The 18,496-nt window shown below is 43.1% G+C and overlaps 1 protein-coding gene across 5 annotated transcripts in view; it reads right to left on the bottom strand.

The window, feature by feature from the left end:
- nfrkb (nuclear factor related to kappaB binding protein) overlaps positions 1–18,496 on the bottom strand; it is a 151,277-nt gene that overhangs the window by 75,028 nt on the left and 57,753 nt on the right. For 4 of the 5 annotated variants that reach the window (XM_072592997.1, XM_072593001.1, XM_072592999.1 and 1 more), the window contains exons 9-16: positions 16,996–17,176; positions 14,879–14,984; positions 14,106–14,226; positions 7,347–7,424; positions 5,214–5,317; positions 3,803–3,846; positions 3,100–3,160; positions 36–210 (exon numbers count right to left, since the gene is read on the bottom strand). In XM_072592997.1, the coding sequence (XP_072449098.1) occupies positions 36–210; positions 3,100–3,160; positions 3,803–3,846; positions 5,214–5,317; positions 7,347–7,424; positions 14,106–14,226; positions 14,879–14,984; positions 16,996–17,176 (870 nt within the window). The remainder of the gene's footprint in view (positions 1–35; positions 211–3,099; positions 3,161–3,802; positions 3,847–5,213; positions 5,318–7,346; positions 7,425–14,105; positions 14,227–14,878; positions 14,985–16,995; positions 17,177–18,496) is intronic. The other variant, XM_072593000.1, reaches the window with a different exon arrangement.

Raw genomic sequence — 18,496 nt, 5'->3', positions numbered from 1 at the left:
ATCCCACATTCAGAAATCTCGTGTCAGAATCTCACCCAGTGATAGAATGGTGACATAGGCTGGTCTATCAGACCTCAGCAGAGAATGTTCGCGTGCCTTATTGAGAGAAGGATCCTTGTCAAATACTCCCTTCACGGGTCCCACAACGGAGTCAAAGCCATGCATGCGGAAGGTGAAGGCTTTGTGGGGTTGACTATATCGCTGGCGCTCCTGTGGAAAAAACACAAACTAGTAACATAATGCTCAATAGCCCAGGCTGAATTGAGCATTGAAATCCCACTCCCGGTTTACAGAATAAAAACAAAGCACAAGAAAGGTCCATCACCTGGAAGCTGAGTAGAGATTCTAGCTTCAAACAAAGGTCATCATAACTGGTTTTCCAGCAAGTACCACAAGTACTGTGGAAAACAATGTTTGACAAGTTGGTCAATTTTTTGAGATTTAACTGGTAGGGTAAGCAAAGGAAACCAAAATATTTAGTATATTTGGACTTCTGAAAGCAATTTGATAAGGTGCCCTTGAAAAGGTTAATACATCACACGAAGCTGCAATGATATATAAAGGATTATTTTATTATCCAGAAGTATTTTCAAAGCATTAATGGAGTGTCACAAGCATCAGTGCAAGGTCCTCAGATTTTCCCAATCCATATTAACGATTTAGATAAACAGACAGACAGAAATGTATCATCAGAAATGACATGAATACAACTTGTTCAGAGGGACACAGAGGCTGAAGGGGACACAGAGGCTGAAGCTATTACAAGGGGGCATAGCTTTAAATTAAGGGTGGTAGGTATAGATTAGATTAGATTAGATTAGATTACTTACAGTGTGGAAACAGGCCCTTCGGCCCAACAAGTCCACACCGCCCCGCCGAAGCGCAACCCACCCATACCCCTAGATGTTAGGGGTAGATTCTTTACTCAGCGAGTCGTGAGTTCATGGAATGCCCTGCCAGTAGCAGTGGTGGACTCTCCCTCTTTATGGGCATTTAAACGGGCATTGGATAGGTATATGGAGGATAGTGGGTTAGTGTAGGTTAGGTGGGCTTGGATCGGCGCAACATCGAGGGCCAAAGGGCCTGTACTGCGCTGTATTCTTCTATGTTCTATGTTCTATGTTCTAACGGGCAACAGGTGGCAGATGGTGTATGTTGTGGGAAGTTGTAAGGTTATTCACTTTGACAGCTTAGAAAAGTAGAATATTTTCCAAAGGCATGAAACTTGTAAGTGTTGTTGTTCAGACTCCTGGGTGTACTCCTACATAGAACACACTGTCTGCATTCAGGTACAGCAATTAGGAAGGCAAATAACATGCTAATTTTTATTGCAAGAGGACTGAAATTCAGAAATAAAAATAAACTGTAACAGGTGATGGTGCAGGATATTATGTGTCCTGCACCCAGGATATTATGTGTAGTTTTAATCTCCATATTTAAGGTATTAGGCAGGATAGCAAGGATTCATGAGATAAACCTCTGGGGTTCGAGGACTGCCCTATCATGAGAAGCTGAATAAGCGAAGTCTAAATTCTTTGAAATTTGGAAAATAAGAGAGGATTTCATTGAAATATGCAAAATTCTGATGGGGCTTGACAGAGTTGAAACTGAGAGGTTGCTTCATAGAATCACACAGTACAGAAGTGGCCCTTTGGTGTTGTGGTCACTATCGCTAAAATGCTCTCCCTCTGCCACCTCAAACACTGGTCAAGTTTCACTCCTCAGAATTAGGTCCAGCACTGAACGTCTGTTGTTGAACCTTCTACCTGCTGATATAAAAAGCTCTCCTGAACACATGTTAAGAAATGCCCCCTCTAAACTGTTCACACTATGACTGTCCCAAAAAATGCTTAAGTTGAAATCCTAATAATCATTACCCTATAATTGTTTGTACACACCTCAGTGAATTATCAACATATCTGCTCCGCTTTTGCGTGCTGCCTAGTGTTTCTATAATATACTCCCAGCAGTGTGACTACCCCCTTTTTATTCCCAAGCTCTATTCATAAAACCTTATTTGAACACTCTTCCAAGATATCATTCCTCTTTAGTGCAGTAAAAGACTCCTTAATTAATAACATAACACCACCTCCTCTATTATATCTTTCCCTGTCCTGCCTTAAGACCCTATGTGCTGGAATGTTGAGTTGCTAGGCCTATTCCTCCATTAACCACATCTCTGTGACGGAAACAATATAACAAATCTATTTATCAATCAATGTCCATAACTCAATTGTCTTACTTATAATATTCCTAGCATTAAAGGTGAGGTCATCCAGTCTCACCTTATTATCCTGACACTCTAGTAAAGGAACCAAGGCAGAGAGAGTTCAGCTTTGAGTTTTAAGTATGCTGCATCCTTATTGTACAAGTAATGTCTCTCCCTCCTCCTGCTGAACTAGTTTAAATTCCTCTGACTGGGGAATCCACAGCAAAGGGGGCAGTTTCTGGATATGGGCCAATCATTTGGGAGGAGGAAGCCTTTCTTTATACAAAGGGTAGTGAATCTTTGGAATTCTCTGCACCAGAGATTTGTAGAATTACCAACATTGAATATATTTAAGTCTGGATATGCAGATGTTTGGCTTCTTATGGCATCAATGGATATGTGGAGTGCACAGGAGAGTGGAGTTGAAGCTGAAGGTTAGCAAATGCTCATAATAAATGGCAAAGAAGGCTCAATGGACTATCCTGTCTACTCCTTCTTCTTTTTATTCAATGATATTTTCATAGGCTGGTATCCCCTGAGCTGATCTAAACCACAGCCCAACCTCTTAAACTGGAACATTGAGTTCAGTTTCCTGTAGGAATCAGCACCTAGTAACACTGCTCATTCAATTCTACAGTCACCTCAACCTGAAGAACACTGGGACGTCCAGTTCCATTACCACTCCAGCCAGTATTCTTACAACTATATCCATTGCTTCAACAAACGGATATAGTGAGAAAGTTACTTTTTGACCAGCTTCAAAGGAACGAGGCCAAATACATTTCAAAATTTAACCTCTAGCTGGTCACTGACATTTTGTAACCAGGATTCTGTAAGCGCTGCATAGATTGGAGCGTGTACAACTATTTCACTTCACTCCAGTTTCTCACCTGCTCTTGGAACACACGCTTTTCATCTCCGGTGCTGGGTCTCACCACATAGTCCGTTCTCCTATGATTAAACAAATGCCAGTCAATCAGGGGAACCCATTGGACTCATTAAAACCAAGTCCCATCACTGACATTAAACCTCAAAAACTGCACCCCTCATTGGATAACCTCCCAGGGAAGACACCCCACCAGGGTATATCATTCTCCAAAATACTAGCTACTCATCATTACCAGATTCTCTCCACAGCCCACGAATGAAGATGTTCCTTTTCCATCCTTACACTGGGATTTGGCAAAAGATCTTGGATGAAAGGCAATGAATCTGACCAGGAATAAACCAGATTGTACATGCCAAACAATTGTCAGCTACACAGTATCTGTTCAAGCAAACTATTCCCAATAGTGTGCAGAAAATGAGGCGGTTTCACTTGGTAAACATTTCACATTTCATGCACCTATTTCATATTATTTAAAATATCAGCCTTATTTGAAACAAATGTTTCAATCATAAACTTCAAATTGACCAGCACTGAATACATGATAAACACATCGGTTATATAATCTATCACAAAAAGAAGATACATACAATTTCACATGAGCACAATCTCACCGCCCCTTTTATCGCTACCACTGCATTAATAACATCACAAATTTATAGTCCCTTTTTCATTTTCAGACTTCTGATAAATTAAGTGATACTTACATCCTGGGCGTTGGAGGTATGATGTCTGGGAGTTCCTCAGATTCCTGTAGCAGAGAGAAGTAATTGGTCACAACTTGCTTGAATCTAACCCAAAATTAACCCTCAGCCAGATTTAGTCCAGTAATAAGCGTCTGAACTTCTGAGAAGAGAGACAGGTTGCAAATCAAACAAAGTATATAACAGAGCAAATAATTAATTTATTAAAATAAAGTGAATAGAGGCGGACACTAAACATAAAGACTTGTATTTGAATAGTGTGTTTCAAGACCATCAGACATCTCAAAGTACTGACAGAACTGTAGTTGCTGTTGCAATGTAGGCAATTTAAACACAGCAAGTTCCCACAAACAACAACATGAAAGGCCGGATAGTCTGCTTTTGTAGTGTTCATTTAGTGATAAATTTTAGTCATGCTCCTCTTTGAAACGGGACTTTCAGTGCCCACCTAAGAGCGCAGATGGAGATTCAGTTAATGCACTCTCTAAAACAATGTATTATAGTATCAATTTTCATTTTTACAATTGGTGTGGAACCTGAACCCACAAGGCACAGGAGGGAGGTTTCATTGATAGAAAAAGAAAGAATCACTAATTTGCAGTTAACCAGTGTGGTAGACATAACATCCCTGGACAATCTTCTACGTTGGCTGATTAGATGCATGTGTTGCAGCTACACTGGAATAGTTTAGCTAGAAAACAAACCTCTAGTACTATTGCTGGAATTTTGTCAGAGCCCATAGGCCTTAATGCCTTAATCCATCTAACCTGGAATTACTTGCAAGATGTACATTGCAGAACTGCCTCAAATTCACTCCGTGTATTCTATTGAAGCCTCCCTTTCATTGAGGCATTTCTTATTGACTCCATTGAATCCTCCCTAATTCCACCTTTAATCCTGATCCAAAGCTCAAAAGATTTGTTAGCCCACTGGATTTGGAACTGCTCATACACATTCCTGGAAACCAAGGCACACTCACTCTAGTAGGGTTTACCACAATGGCACAAAATAAATGCACTGGACAGATGGTGGATTGGCTTGAATAACCAGCTTCTGATTTTATTTACAACCAGAGTAAAGTTTTGAGGTACTCCCTGATCTTGTACTTTACAACAATATGGAACAAACAACTGCAGATGATGCTGGCGATCTGAAACACACAAAAACGGAAATTGCTGGAGAAACTCAGCAGGTCTAGTAGCAGTTATGGAGACAAAGCAGAGTTTATGTTTCCATCCCAGTGACCCTTCATCAGAATGAGTTGAATAGAATTTACAATTTTGCCTTCTATTTACGTGAGGAACTGTGAGATAAACAGAGGTGCGAGTAAATTAGAGAAACCTAAGAAGAAGTAGTCACTCAATTCATTCTGTGTCTGTACTGGCTGAGAAAGAGCTACCCAGTATAATCCTACCTTCCAGTTGTTGGATATATGTACCTTGGGAAATATCTGATCCTTCACCTCGAACCACAGCTGACACAGTGTAGTCACTTCCTTCTCGGAGTCCCGTCCAGAACCTAGACAAAATTGACCAGGATGTTGATTAGATTACATACAGTGTGGAAACAGGCTCTTCAGCCCAACAAGTCCACACCGACCTGCCGAAGCGCAACCCACCCAGACCAATTCCCCTACATTTAGCCCTTCACGTAACACTACGGGCAATTCACCTAACCTGCACATTTTTGGACTGTGGGAGGAAACCGGAGCACCAGGAGGAAACCCACGCAGACACGGGGAGAATGTGCAAACTCCACACAGTCAGTCGCCTGAGGTGGGAATTGAACCCGGGTCTCTGGTGCTGTGAGGCAACAGTGCTAACTACTGTGCCACCGTGCCTCCCAGGTAATGAACAGGTAAGAATTGTAATTTTCCTGTTTATTTGCTAGTCAGTCTCTGTAAACATTCACTGCAAGTAGTGCAGGACCCAAAGAGCTTGCTGATAGTTGTTACCTCAGCAATTGCAATATGGTTTGCCTATCTTTGCAAAACAGAAAATGGTGATATGCCTCAATAAGATTGAAACACAAAGCATCATAAGTATTATGTCTGGAGTTCTATTTACCACCAGTTAATAAGTTGCAACTTGCTTCCTTTCTTCTTCCTACCATTGTCATCTTTACCAGCTATTTGAATGTTGAAGGATTTCTCCTCATCCTTGATTTACACAACAGATCTGTAGTTTCTGCTGTAAGTTACTGGCAATACTGCTCACCAGATGTACATTCAAACAATCATACAAGTTACAAGCAGGAATAGGCTTTTTGGCCCCCCGAGTCTTCTCCATAAAGTCACACCTAATCTGATTCTGGCCTCAACCCATGCTCCTGGTTGCCCCAGCCCTTACACTCCCTGTTCGCCTACAATCTAAATCCGACTTCAGGTTACTTTTTTTTTTGAATAACTCTGCCTGAACTGAACTCAGATTAGAGAAATTCTTCTAAACTAGGAGACCCTGATGTGCCCCCCTAATTCTAGTCTCTCCTGCAAGGTAAACATCCTTTCAGCATCTACTCTGTTAAGCCCCCTCAGGATCTTGCATATTTCAATCAGATCACCTCTCATTTTTCTAAACTTCAAAGAATACCGACTCAACTTTTCCTCATAAGATAATGCCTCGATCCCAGGAATTAGTCAATGAACCTTTTTTGAACTGCTTTTAATTCAATTATCACCAGGGAGATTTTCCAATATTTTCAACCTCAATGGCCCAAATCCTTGATCGAGTGGTTGCTCATCACAATCTAAACCTGCCTGACTCCAACTGTGAAGATCAAGATCTACATCAAACTACTCGGTAAGAACCTCCTCTGGCATCAAATCCATTATTAACAACTTATTCCATACAACAGCAAGTGCAGAGCATTTAGTAAGGGTTAAGCTTTACAAAATAGCAAACCATTCGAATTACTTCCTATTCCCCGACAGCTGAACATGAAATGAATTTTATTTATTTATTGCCTGATTGGGGAGGAAAGTTCCACTGGAGGAACTGAGAGATGGACAACACTCACAAAACATCTCTCTTGCACAAGAACATTAAGCGATGAGACAAGTACGCCCTTTCAGCCAGCTCAACCATTCTAAAGGATTGTGGACTATCATACAAAATATACCTTCAGCCGGTGGAAATTCCCAGATCTAGGAGCAATTTCCAACTTGCGTTCATAAATCCAACCAACTCAGCAAAGGTGGAGGTCACCTGCCTGACAAGCATATTCTAGTAGTCAAATCAAGGTAGGACTTATACAGTAAATAGCAACGTCCCAAGGAATCTTGTGGAACAGAGGGACATAGGAGTACAAGTTGAAGGTCTCCCTGCTTCCACTGTCTATCAATTGTTATGGCAGACCAATAGCCTTTGGTGCAATGTTAACACTTCAGCCAGAAGATGTGTGTGAAGTACCTTCAAAGCTTTTTGAGATTTACAATGCACTACTATAAAGGAACACAGGAAAAGTAGCCATTCAGTCCCTCTTATAACAAAAGCTTTCTTTTGAAGATATCACACTGAACCCAAATGGAAGTAGAGTGTCATTAACTCACCAATCCACTTCCACTGCTGGCTTCGCTCTGTGCAGCTCACGTATGGCTCAAAGTTGGAAGGAAGTGCTGACATTCCACCTGTGTCAAATCAAGCTACATTATCAGATAACAGCTCTGAAAAACTGAAACAAGGACATGTTAAAACTAAACATCAATTAGAGTCCACAGGTAAATAAAAACATACGGCAAAGATTGGGGATTAGGAAAGAGGCAAACAGTAGATATCTAGTCACAGGAGTGCAGGATAACAGAGAATATAAAGTCAAGAATAGAATCACAGAATCCGTACAGTGTGCTAAGAGGCCATTTGGCCCATTGGGTCTACACCAACCCTCAGAAAAACATCCTACCCAGACCCACCCTGCTATCTCTATAACCTTGCATTTCCCATGGCTAATCCACCCAGCCTGCACATCCCTGGATACTTTGGGCAATTTAAGATGGCCAATCCACATAACCTACACATCTTTGGACTGTGGGAGGAAATTGGAGCACCTAGAGGAGAGAACATGCAACTCCACACACAGTTGCCCCGAGGCAGAAATCGAACCTGGTTCTCTGACGCTGTGAGGCAGCAGGGCTAACCACTGAGCCACCATGTTGCCCTCAGTGAAGAATAATGAAATTAAATTGTCAAGGAACATAACACAAAATAATGAAGTAATTTATAAGCCCATGAATAAAGAGATGAGAAAAGGACTATTGTGGGTTAGACCAAATAACACGGGAAAAAGTGAGGACTGCAGATGCTGGAGATGAGAGCTGAAAATGTGTTGCTGTAAAAGCGCAGCAGGTCAGGCAGCACCAAGGAGCAGGAGAATCGATGTTTCGGGCATGTGCCCTTCTTCCGGAATGAGGAAAGTGTGCCAAGCAGGCTAAGATAAAAGGTAGGGAGGAGGGTCTTGGGGGAGGCGCGTTGGAAATGCGATAGTTGGAAGGAGGTTAAGGTGAGGGTGATAGGCCGGAGTGGGGGTGGGGGCAGAGATGTCAGGAAGAAGATTGCAGGTTAGGGAGGTGGTGCTGAGTTCGAGGATTGGGACTGAGACAAGGTGGGGGGAGGGGAAATGAGGAAACGAGAAACCTGAGTTCATCCCTTGTGGTTGGAGGGTTCCTAGGCGGAAGATGAGGCGCTCTTCCTCCAGCCATCGTATTGCTATAGTCTGGCAATGGAGGAGGCCAAGGACCTGCATGTCCTTGGTGGAGTGGGAGGGGAAATTGAAGTGTTGAGCCACGGGGTGGTTGGGTTGGTTGGTCCGGGTGTCCCAGAGGTATTCCCTGAAACGTTCCGCAAGTAGGCGGCCTGCCTCCCCAATATAGAGGAGGCCATGTCGTGTGCAGCGGATGCAGTAAATGATGTGTGTGGAGGTGCAGGTGAATTTGTGGCGGATATGGAAGTGTCCCTTGGGGCCTTGGAGGGAAGTAAGGGGGGAGGTGTGGGCGCAAGTTTTGCATTTCTTGTGGTTGCAAGGGAAGGTGCCGGGAGTAGAGGTTGGGTTGGTGGGGGCTGTGGACCTGACGAGGGAGTCATGGAGGGAGTGGTCTTTTCGGAACACTGATAGGGGAGGGGAGGGAAATATATCCCTGGTGGTGGGGTCCGTTTGGAGGTGGTGGAAATGACGATGGATGATACGATGTATATGGAGGTTGGTGGGGTGGTAGGTGAGGACCAGTGGGGTTCTGTCCTGGTGGCGATTGGAGGGGTGGGGCTCAAGGGTGGAGGAGATGCGGTGGAGAGCATCGTCGACCACGTCTGGGGGGAAATCGTGGTCTTTGAAGAAAGAGGCCATTTGGGTTGTTCGATATTGGAACTGGTCCTCCTGGGAGCAGATGCTTCGGAGACGAAGGAATTGGGAATATGGGATGGCGTTTTTACAGGGGGCAGGGTGGGAGGAGGTGTAGTCTAGGTAGCTGTGGGAGTCGGTCGGTTTATAGTAAATTTCCGTGTTGATTTGGTTGCCTGAGATAGAAATGGAGAGGTCTAGGAAGGGGAGGGAGGAGTCTGAGACGGTCCAGGTAAATTTGAGGTTGGGGGTGGAAGGTGTTAGTAAAGTGGATGAACTGTTCAACCTCCTCGTGGGAGCACGAGGCAGCACCGATACAGTCATCATACATACCCCGTGGCTCAACACTTCAACTCCCCCTCCCACTCCACTAAGGACATGCAGGTCCTTGGACTCCTCCATTGCCAGACCATAGCAACATGATGGCTGGAGGAAGAGTGCCTCATCTTCCGCCTAGGAACCCTCCAACCACAAGGGATGAACTCAGGTTTCTCCAGTTTCCTCATTTCCCCCCCCCCCCCCCACCTTGTCTCAGTCCCAACCCTCGAACTCAGCACCACCTCCCTAACCTGCAATCTTCTTCCTGACCTCTCTGCTCCCACCCCCACTCCGGCCAATCACCCTTACCTTAACCTCCTTCCACCTATCACATTTCCAACGCCCCTCCCCCAAGTCCCTCCTCCCTACCTTTTATCTTAGCCTGCTGGACACACCTTCCTCATTCCTGAAGAAGGGCGAAACGTCAATTCTCCTGCTCCCTAGACCAAATAATACCCCCAGGTAACCACAAAGAGATGGCAGCAGTATGAAACAATTATTTTTGTTTTTAATAGGGAAAACAGGAAGGCATGAAAGTGAATGATGACATTCGGGCAAGCAAAATAACACGGGGTGGTAGAAGGGATAAACAAAGGATAAAACCCCAGGATCGAATACGTTACACCCACATATTTCAAAAATGATGTAGGGAAGAGACAGCAAAGACATTATTGCACACGCTTAAGAATTTTTTCTAACAAGATGCTGAGCATCAGAGGATTGGTGGATAGCTCATGTGATTCCTGTATTTAAGAACAGGACAGAACCTGTCCAATGTATTATTGATCAGGCATCTTAAAATTAATATCAGAGGTAGGATAATAACAGAATCCTTGCTAAAGATGAGAAAAGAAGTACATTGAAAAATAAGAAATATACTATTGAAAAAGGAAAGTCTTGCTTGAGCAACTTTGCTGATTTTCTTTCAATGTGGCAACAGAGACAAGATAATAATAACGCAGAAGATGAATTCTGATCGAGAACATGAGGTCAAGACGACATATAAGGGAATGAATTGTCACTGGTTTCAAGACAGACAGCACACTGTGTGGGTAAACGGGTTAGAACATAGAACATAGAACATAGAACAATACAGCACAGAACAGGCCCTTCGGCCCACGATGTTGTGCTGAACTTCTATATGTTGTGCCGAACTTCTATAAGGGTTATTGAGTAGCAGAAGGTGAGACATCTAAACATACAAAATAGCAGCAGAAATAGACATTTGGCCCCTTGGGCCAGCTCTGCCTTTCAATAAGATCATGGTGATACATTTGAGTTCTGAATTTCATATTCCTGTCTGTCCTGATAATGTTCCATTCTCTTGTCTACAAGAATCTATCTATCTCTACTTTGAAATGATCCAATGACCCCACTTCTATCATTTTCTGAGTCAGGGAGCTCCAAAGTCACACTACTCACTAAGAAAAAAAAATTCTCATCTCTGTCCTCAAGGAGTAGTGTTCTACAATGATCAGCACTGGAACCACTAATGTTCACAACTTTCGTTAAAACTGAACCACAAACACAACTTCTCTATTAGCAGATGGCATCAAATTGCAAGAAGGATAGTCAGTACTCAGGAGGACTGCAAAAAATTATGAATACAATAAAAAATCTTCTGAACCGGCAAATAATTGCCAAGTGAATATAGGTCAGATAAATGTGAGTTAGTCCTTTTTGCTAAGATGGTGAAGGAGGTCACATGCTACAATCTGTAAAAGCCATGGTTTGTCAAGACAATACTGAACAGAAAATCAGGAACTTTGCTTTTTTTTTAAAAGACGGTAGGATTGAAAACTAGGGATGTCCTGCTAAAACGAAACTGAATCTTGGCTGAATTCTCCTAGAATAAGGCACGGGGTGACCTCACTGAGGTTTTTAAAATTGAAGAAACTCTTAATAAGGACAGTACAGAGAAATTATTTCCCCTTGTGTGGAAAGTCCATCAAAGTAGTTACGAAGAGATCCAAGGAGGACTTCAAAGAAAATTCTTTACCTAAAAAGTGGAAAGAATATGGAACTGGCTACTGCAGGAAAAAGGTTGAAGTGCATAGTATAACGGGAAGGCATAAGGGGAAGCTAGACAAGCAACTGAGAGAGAAGATGATGGAGGATTATGACGGTAAATTTAGATGGGAAGAGGTTTGTTTCTGTGCTAGTATCCCATCTTCACAGGTGCGTGCAAAAAAAATCTGCATTGGTAAGCCCATCTTTTACAAAACATCCCAAAGCACGTTTCAGTCAATGAAAGTAATCACTGTTGGAACTGATTAAAAAGTGCTAATTTCACACAGCAATGTCTCACAAACAGCATTACGACAATAATCAGATTATTTATTTTAGTGATGTTGCTTGGGGGACAAATCTAGGTAAGCAAGCCAGGGATAACTCACTTCTTCAAACAGTGCCATGGCACATTTTGCACCCACCTGATCTGGTAGAGGAGGCTTTGGCTTAATGCCTCATTGGTAAACAGCTGCTCCAACAGTGCAGCAATTCCCCAGGACTGCACTGGAAGGTCAGCCTAGACCTGCCTTCTCGAGGTTTGGAATGGGACTTGAAACTTAGAACCTTTGGACTTAGACAGGAGAGCTGTCAAAGAAGCCATGACTAATAAGTTCCTTTCAGGCACCCAAATTCATGCACTCACTCATTTTGGGGAGGCAACGACGTAGTGTTATTACGGCTGACAATCAAGAGACCCAGGTAATATTCATGGGACACGGGTTTGAATCCTACCATGGCGGACAGTGTAATTAGAATTTTTAAAAAACTGGAATTAAGAGTGTATTGATGATTATGATGCATTGGTGATTGCCTGAAAAACCTATCTGGTTCACTAATGTCCTTTAGGGAAGGAAACTACCATCCTTACCTGGCTTGGCCCACATGTGAATCCAGACCCATAACAATGTGATTAACTCTCAACTGCTGTCTAAGCAAGTAGTGATGGCAATAAATGCTGGCTTCACCCCATGAATGAATTTAAAAAAAAACTCCACAGTAAATTTGTACGTGTTCCCGACACAATGGGGCCAGGTCATTTAGGAAATGTAGATCCAGTTTCAATCACAGGGCGGCACAGTGGCTCAGTGGTTAACACTGCTGCCTCACAGCACCAGGTCCCAGGTTTGATTCCAGCCTCAGGTGACTGTCTCTATGGAGTTTGCACGTTCTCCCTGTGTCTGCGTGGGTTTCTTCCGGGTGGTCCGGTTTCCTTCCACAGTCCAAAGATATGCAGGCCAGGTGAATTGGCCATGCTAAATTGCCCACAGTGTTAGGTGCATTAGTCAGAGGGAAATGGGTTTGGGTGGGTTACTCTTCGGAGGCTTCGTGTGGACTGCTTGGGCTGAAGGGCCTGTTTCCACACTGTAGGGAATCTAAAATCAATTCTTAATTAGATTCTTTCAACTTAAAATAAGACAACTTAAAGCTCGTGACTGCCGACTTTAAACGATTGATTGCCTTTGAAATAAACTACAAATTACACTCTAAATTGAAGATTTTGACACTTTCTTACCCAGCAAATGCAAACAAACAATCACTCCAATGCTGATCTGGATTCACTCAGAGAATGTGTGTACTCCAAATACAAAGGGCCTAGCTCACTCAGTAAATGTGGATGCATAAATAACCACATGAAATATTTCTATTTTGATAATACATTTATATCCGCACACCTTACGGGAGTAAAATTAGAAATCATGGAAATATACTGCAGGTCAGGAATCTGTCTCTGTAAACTTAGCACTTCATCCAACAGCTAGTCATTGGAAGTGAATTAAAACAGACATGCAAAACCAACAAAAGACTGTGGCTACTAGGAATGTGAAATAATCTCAAAGTGCTGAAGAAACTCAGCAGGTCCAGCAGCATCCATGGAGCTAGAAACAGAGAAAATGCTTGGAATCTGATATCACATTTCTTCAGAACAAAGTTTTGAGCAAATGAAAAGGAAGGAGAGGGAGGAAGAACAACAGGGAACTTCTATAATCAGACGACAGGACAGATTAAATTACAAAATATGTCACAGTAGAAGGAAATCGTAATGTGTAAATTACAGAAAATGTTCAGACTAAGTGTGAATGGCTGGATAAACAAATGCCAAACACAATGTGAAGAAATAAGGAAGAAACAACCACATCTTCTTTTAAAAAATCAAACCAGCAAAAACATGACACAAGTCAGGCGAGAGTTTATAAGCCAAAATATGGAATCTGATGATTGGAACCTGTTGATACGAAACCTACCAGAAGGTCAAAATGATGAGCTAAGATTAAATCCTGTCAGAGATTCCAATCACCTCAGCCCAATCTGTGTAATTGGGTACTGCAAAGAAAGGTCAAAAGAAGGGAAAATCCAAAAATGTGCAGATTTAGGCGGATTGGCTAAGTTAAATTGCCCGTACTATCCAGGGATCTGCAGCCATGGGAAATGCAGAGTTATAGGTATAGGATAGGGGGTAGGTCTGGGTAGGATGTTATTCAGAGGGTCAGTGTGCATTTGATGGGCCGAATGGCCTACTTCCACACTGTGGGGATTCTATGAAATCTCACTCAACTCGTGAAAGAAAGTGAACAATATTTTAGTTTTCAAGCATTATTTAATCATATAAATTACAGTCACTCTTTATATGAGAAACCAGACTTGCTCTCACCTTCACCAGAAAGGAAGCGGACTGCAGAATGGACTAGTTCTGACCAGTTGGACGCATCTGAGAACCAAGAGTTTAACGTACTGGGAGCCGAGATCTGCCACTCAAGCACTTTCTCCTCAATCTGTAAAAATACACCACAAGGTGAAAATGTACTGGAGACAATTCCTGTGCCCTGGTCACTATCTCTTCTGTCTCAACATTATAACATATAGTATTGCAAATATAAGACATAAAAAATCAGCAATCAACAAACAAGAATAGACAACAAAGTGTGAGCAAGTATGGGATGGGGGGGGCAAAGAAGATAGTGAAAAGAACGGAGTGTGCTCAGGTGTGGGTGTGAAGGAATCAATGAAGGGAAAAAACAAGTTAAAGAATAGGACAGGGAAATGGGTATGGAAGAAGGGAGTGCAAATAGAGAATGGGGTGGGGATAGACGTGTGGGAGTTGGGTGGGGTGGGAGACGAGGACGATCGAGAGAAGGGAGAAAGGAGAACCCTAAGTGAGTGGGTAAGAATAGGAAGAGGAAACATATATATCCCTACATTTCTGATATCATTGGAAAGCTTCTGTCCGATGCCTCTATATCCTTAATAATGATGACTAAAAACAGGAACATGAAGAGAAGTGCGGTGACTCGCAGGCTATTTTCTTTTGTGACAGATAGTTTTTCCTTGCTGAGGATGCATCACAAAAGGAAATACTAACTATTGCAGACAGCATTGGAAATCAGATGCTGCTGTTACCCCTAATGTTAATATTGTGCCACTTACCCCAGCCAAACTTGCCTCTCCCTCTGCCAGCAAAATCTCCTGTAGCAAACCAAAGAAACTGCCTGTGATCCCAGGAACTGCTGTCAGCTTCGTCGCATCTAGAGTCCTGCACAAAATACACAAAGCATTCAAGTTTAAGGGCCATGACACAGATAGAGTTTAACAATGACTTCACCTACTCCTTTTTACCAAGCCTGCACTGAGTTTGAGGAAGGCTGTAATCTGCATGTTATCAGTGTCATACTCAGTTTTTCAATCATAGGTCTTTCCATTTGTCCACCATCTTCAAGAGCCTCTTCTTCATTTTCCAGCTGTCCTTACATCACAGAATCACTACAATGCAAAAAAGAGGTCACTTGGCCCATTGAGTCTGCCTCCGCAGAGCTTCCCATCTAGATCCAGACTCCAACGCTATCGCTAAGTCCACATTTACCATGGTCCATTCACCTAGTCTACACACTCTGGACAAGTAAGCATGGTTATGTGCGTCTTTGGACTGTAGAAAGAAACTGGAGCAGCAGAGGAAACAGGGAGAATGTGCAAACTCCACATAAACAATCACCCAAGGCTGGAGTTGAATCCAGGTCCCTGGTACTGAGATAGCAGTGCTAATTACTGTGCCATGGTGCCACCTGACATGGGTCTCATTTCTATCAGGAGATGGTCACAGCATTTCCTGAATTGGTTTTTCTCTGCTCCGCCACCACCCAGCTCACTCAAAGAATGATCACCCCTTACTCAAATCTCAGTTGTTCACTGCTTTGTTCACCTGCGCTGGTTTCACATCCTTAAATATATGTTCTATTGCATCTTTAAAAGCCCTCTCATCTTCACTCCTACTTCTGGCTTGTTTCACTATTTTAAATTCCTCCTGAAACACACATTTCCATTGACTCTTAATTCCTTGAACTCCCTTTTAAAATTGCTCTCCCTGTCCTTGCTGCCAGCGTAATCTGGAGTCATCTACTGACCTCTTCATTCCTGCCCCACTCTCTACCATTCTTAATCCAACTGTCAATGGCAGGGTATCTTGCTGTCAGCGGTAGGATTTCTCAGATTCCCATTTCCACAGCTAATTCAGGAATTCTACAAAGCTTTGTCTGGCCTGTATGGAATCCCCCATCCCAAGAAAGGATAATTCTGTATCGTTATCATACTCCCACGGTGCTGCTAGGAAAGGGCATTCTGGCATTTCCACCTAGTGAAAAAGTGAAAGACTGGTGACATATGAAATGGTGAAAGAAGTTCAAATCCAGATGGTGTTTGACTCAAATGAGGACCTTGGAGGTGATGGTGTTTCAGTGCACCTAGTCTCCTTGTCCTTCGAGATGGAGGCTGTGGGTTTGGGAAATGCCACTGGGAAAGCCTATAGCCTGCCCAGGCTCTCAAGCTCCTTGATGCATGACCAATTGTTAGTGGCACAGGAAAGACAATAGGCCTTTCAAATACCAGAGTACAGTTAGAGTCCCACATGTCATCCAAATGTTTAAACACAACTCCCGATACATTCTCTGCAGCAGACAGGTTCACAGAGAGCAGCCACACAACTGATCCCTTTAGTTTGGGGAATTTGAAGAGACCGTGGAGTGACTGGAAGTCTCTTGATGCTGAGACTGAGTCTGTGCTCATTAAAGTGGGGGGGGGAGAGCATTCACCTTGACTAGATTAGATTAGATTAGATTAGATTACTTACAGTGTGGAAACAGGCCCTTCGGCCCAACAAGTCCACACCGCCCCGCCGAAGCGTAACCCACCCATACCCCTACATCTACATCTACATCTAGATCTAGATCTACCCCTTACCTAACACTATGGGCAATTTAGCATGGCCAATTCACCTGACCTGCACATTTTTGGACTGTGGGAGGAAACCGGAGCACCCAGAGGAAACCCACACAGACACGGGGAGAACGTGCAAACTCCACACAGTCAGTCACCTGAGGCGGGAATTGAACCCGGGTCTCCGGCGCTGTGAGGCAGCAGTGCTAACCACTATGCCACCGTGCCGCCCACATTGACTAATCTGTCAACATCCATTCACATGGTTTGGATTGTAAACTCTATCACAATTGTACCAAGCATCTGAATATGTAATAAATTAACAATAAATTACTTACTGTTCAGGAGCAGAGACTGGTCTGGTGACAACCTGCTGTTCAGGAGCTGCTGCAGTACCTCCCTCAGCTCCTGATGACTCAGCTAAATCCTCTGGTTCTGTTTTTATCACTTTGAGTTTCTTTTTCTTCCTCTCCTCTTTATCCTTCACCCGCTTCTTTGGGAACGTAAGATCTAGCAAAGCTTTTTGGGATACAGAACAAAACATTAATTTCACAATTGCACACCTCCTTGCAGAGCTCAGGGCCTGTTCCCAAGGGTAAATATCAGTCAACATTCCAGAAGAACATTGCTTTTCAGCTCAGCCATCTCATGCCATTTCCACAGTTAACTGAAGAATTGGCCTCTCCGCCCTTTCACTTACATACTTTTCCTTTGCAATGTCATGCAAAAGCATCCATCTATATACTGTTGATTCATAACCCTCAATCTCAATGTTCCACTTGCTATTCTCACAATGGGAGATGTTACTAACTCTCCAGCAAGCTACAGCTTTTCCATCTGAACATGGAGATACAACTCTGTGTCCTTATCACTCACCCCATTCCCTTTCCCAGTGATAACTATGGATCAAATCAGACTGTCAGTCACTTCAGAGTCCTGGTATCCCTGAGTTGAGCTCCATAAACCGTACTCCCTAACAAAACAAAAACACTCATTTCCAAATCAGCTCCAATCTTTATTTTTAGAACGTCACCCCTAGCTCAGTCCACAAGCCATTAAAACCTTCATGAATTCTAACATTCTCCTGGTTTACCTCCTAATCTCCACCCTCCAAGAATGTGAGCTCAGCAAAGCTCTGCTTGTACCTTGCCCTATGCAATGTCCCACTTACACATGTGAATAGTTTCTTCTTGCTGACCTGCACAGCTGCAGAGTCACAGACTCACAGTACAGAAACAGACCTTTCAGACCAACTTGTTCACACTGACTAGACATCCCAATCTGACCTAGTTCCATTTGCCAACATTTGGCCCATATCCTTCTAACCCTTCCTATTGATATCCATCTTTTAAATGTAACTGTACCTGCCTCGAACAGTTCCTCTGGCAGCTGGTTCTATACACGCACTACCCTCTGTGTGAAAACGTTACCCTTGGATCCTTTTTAAATCTTTCCCCTCTCACCTTCAACCTACACCTTTTAGTTTAGGACTCCACCACCTTCAGAAAAATACCTTGGCTATTCACCCTATCCGTGCCCCTCATGATTTTATAAACCTCTAAGGTCACCCCTCAGCTTCTGACATGCCAGGGAAAAAGGCCTCGGTTATTCAGCCTCTCCCTTTAACTCAAACCTTTCAGTCCTAGCAGTTCTCCTATTCCTCAATGTCTATTATTAATCATTGTGTTTCAACCATTTCACATCCCTACCACTATCTCTGTAACAACCCAAGTCTTCAGAATCTCTCTCCCTCTGACTCGACCTACCCCCTTATCCTTGCTTTTCACTAGCAATAGATCAATAACTCCCTATGCTTTGGACTATGGAATTCCCTCCTGC

Source organism: Chiloscyllium punctatum, chromosome 23, assembly GCF_047496795.1.
Source record: "Chiloscyllium punctatum isolate Juve2018m chromosome 23, sChiPun1.3, whole genome shotgun sequence".
Taxonomy (NCBI): domain Eukaryota; kingdom Metazoa; phylum Chordata; class Chondrichthyes; order Orectolobiformes; family Hemiscylliidae; genus Chiloscyllium; species Chiloscyllium punctatum.
The sequence above is the reverse complement of the archived record's forward strand: the minus strand, read 5'-3'. Positions and strand labels throughout refer to the sequence as shown.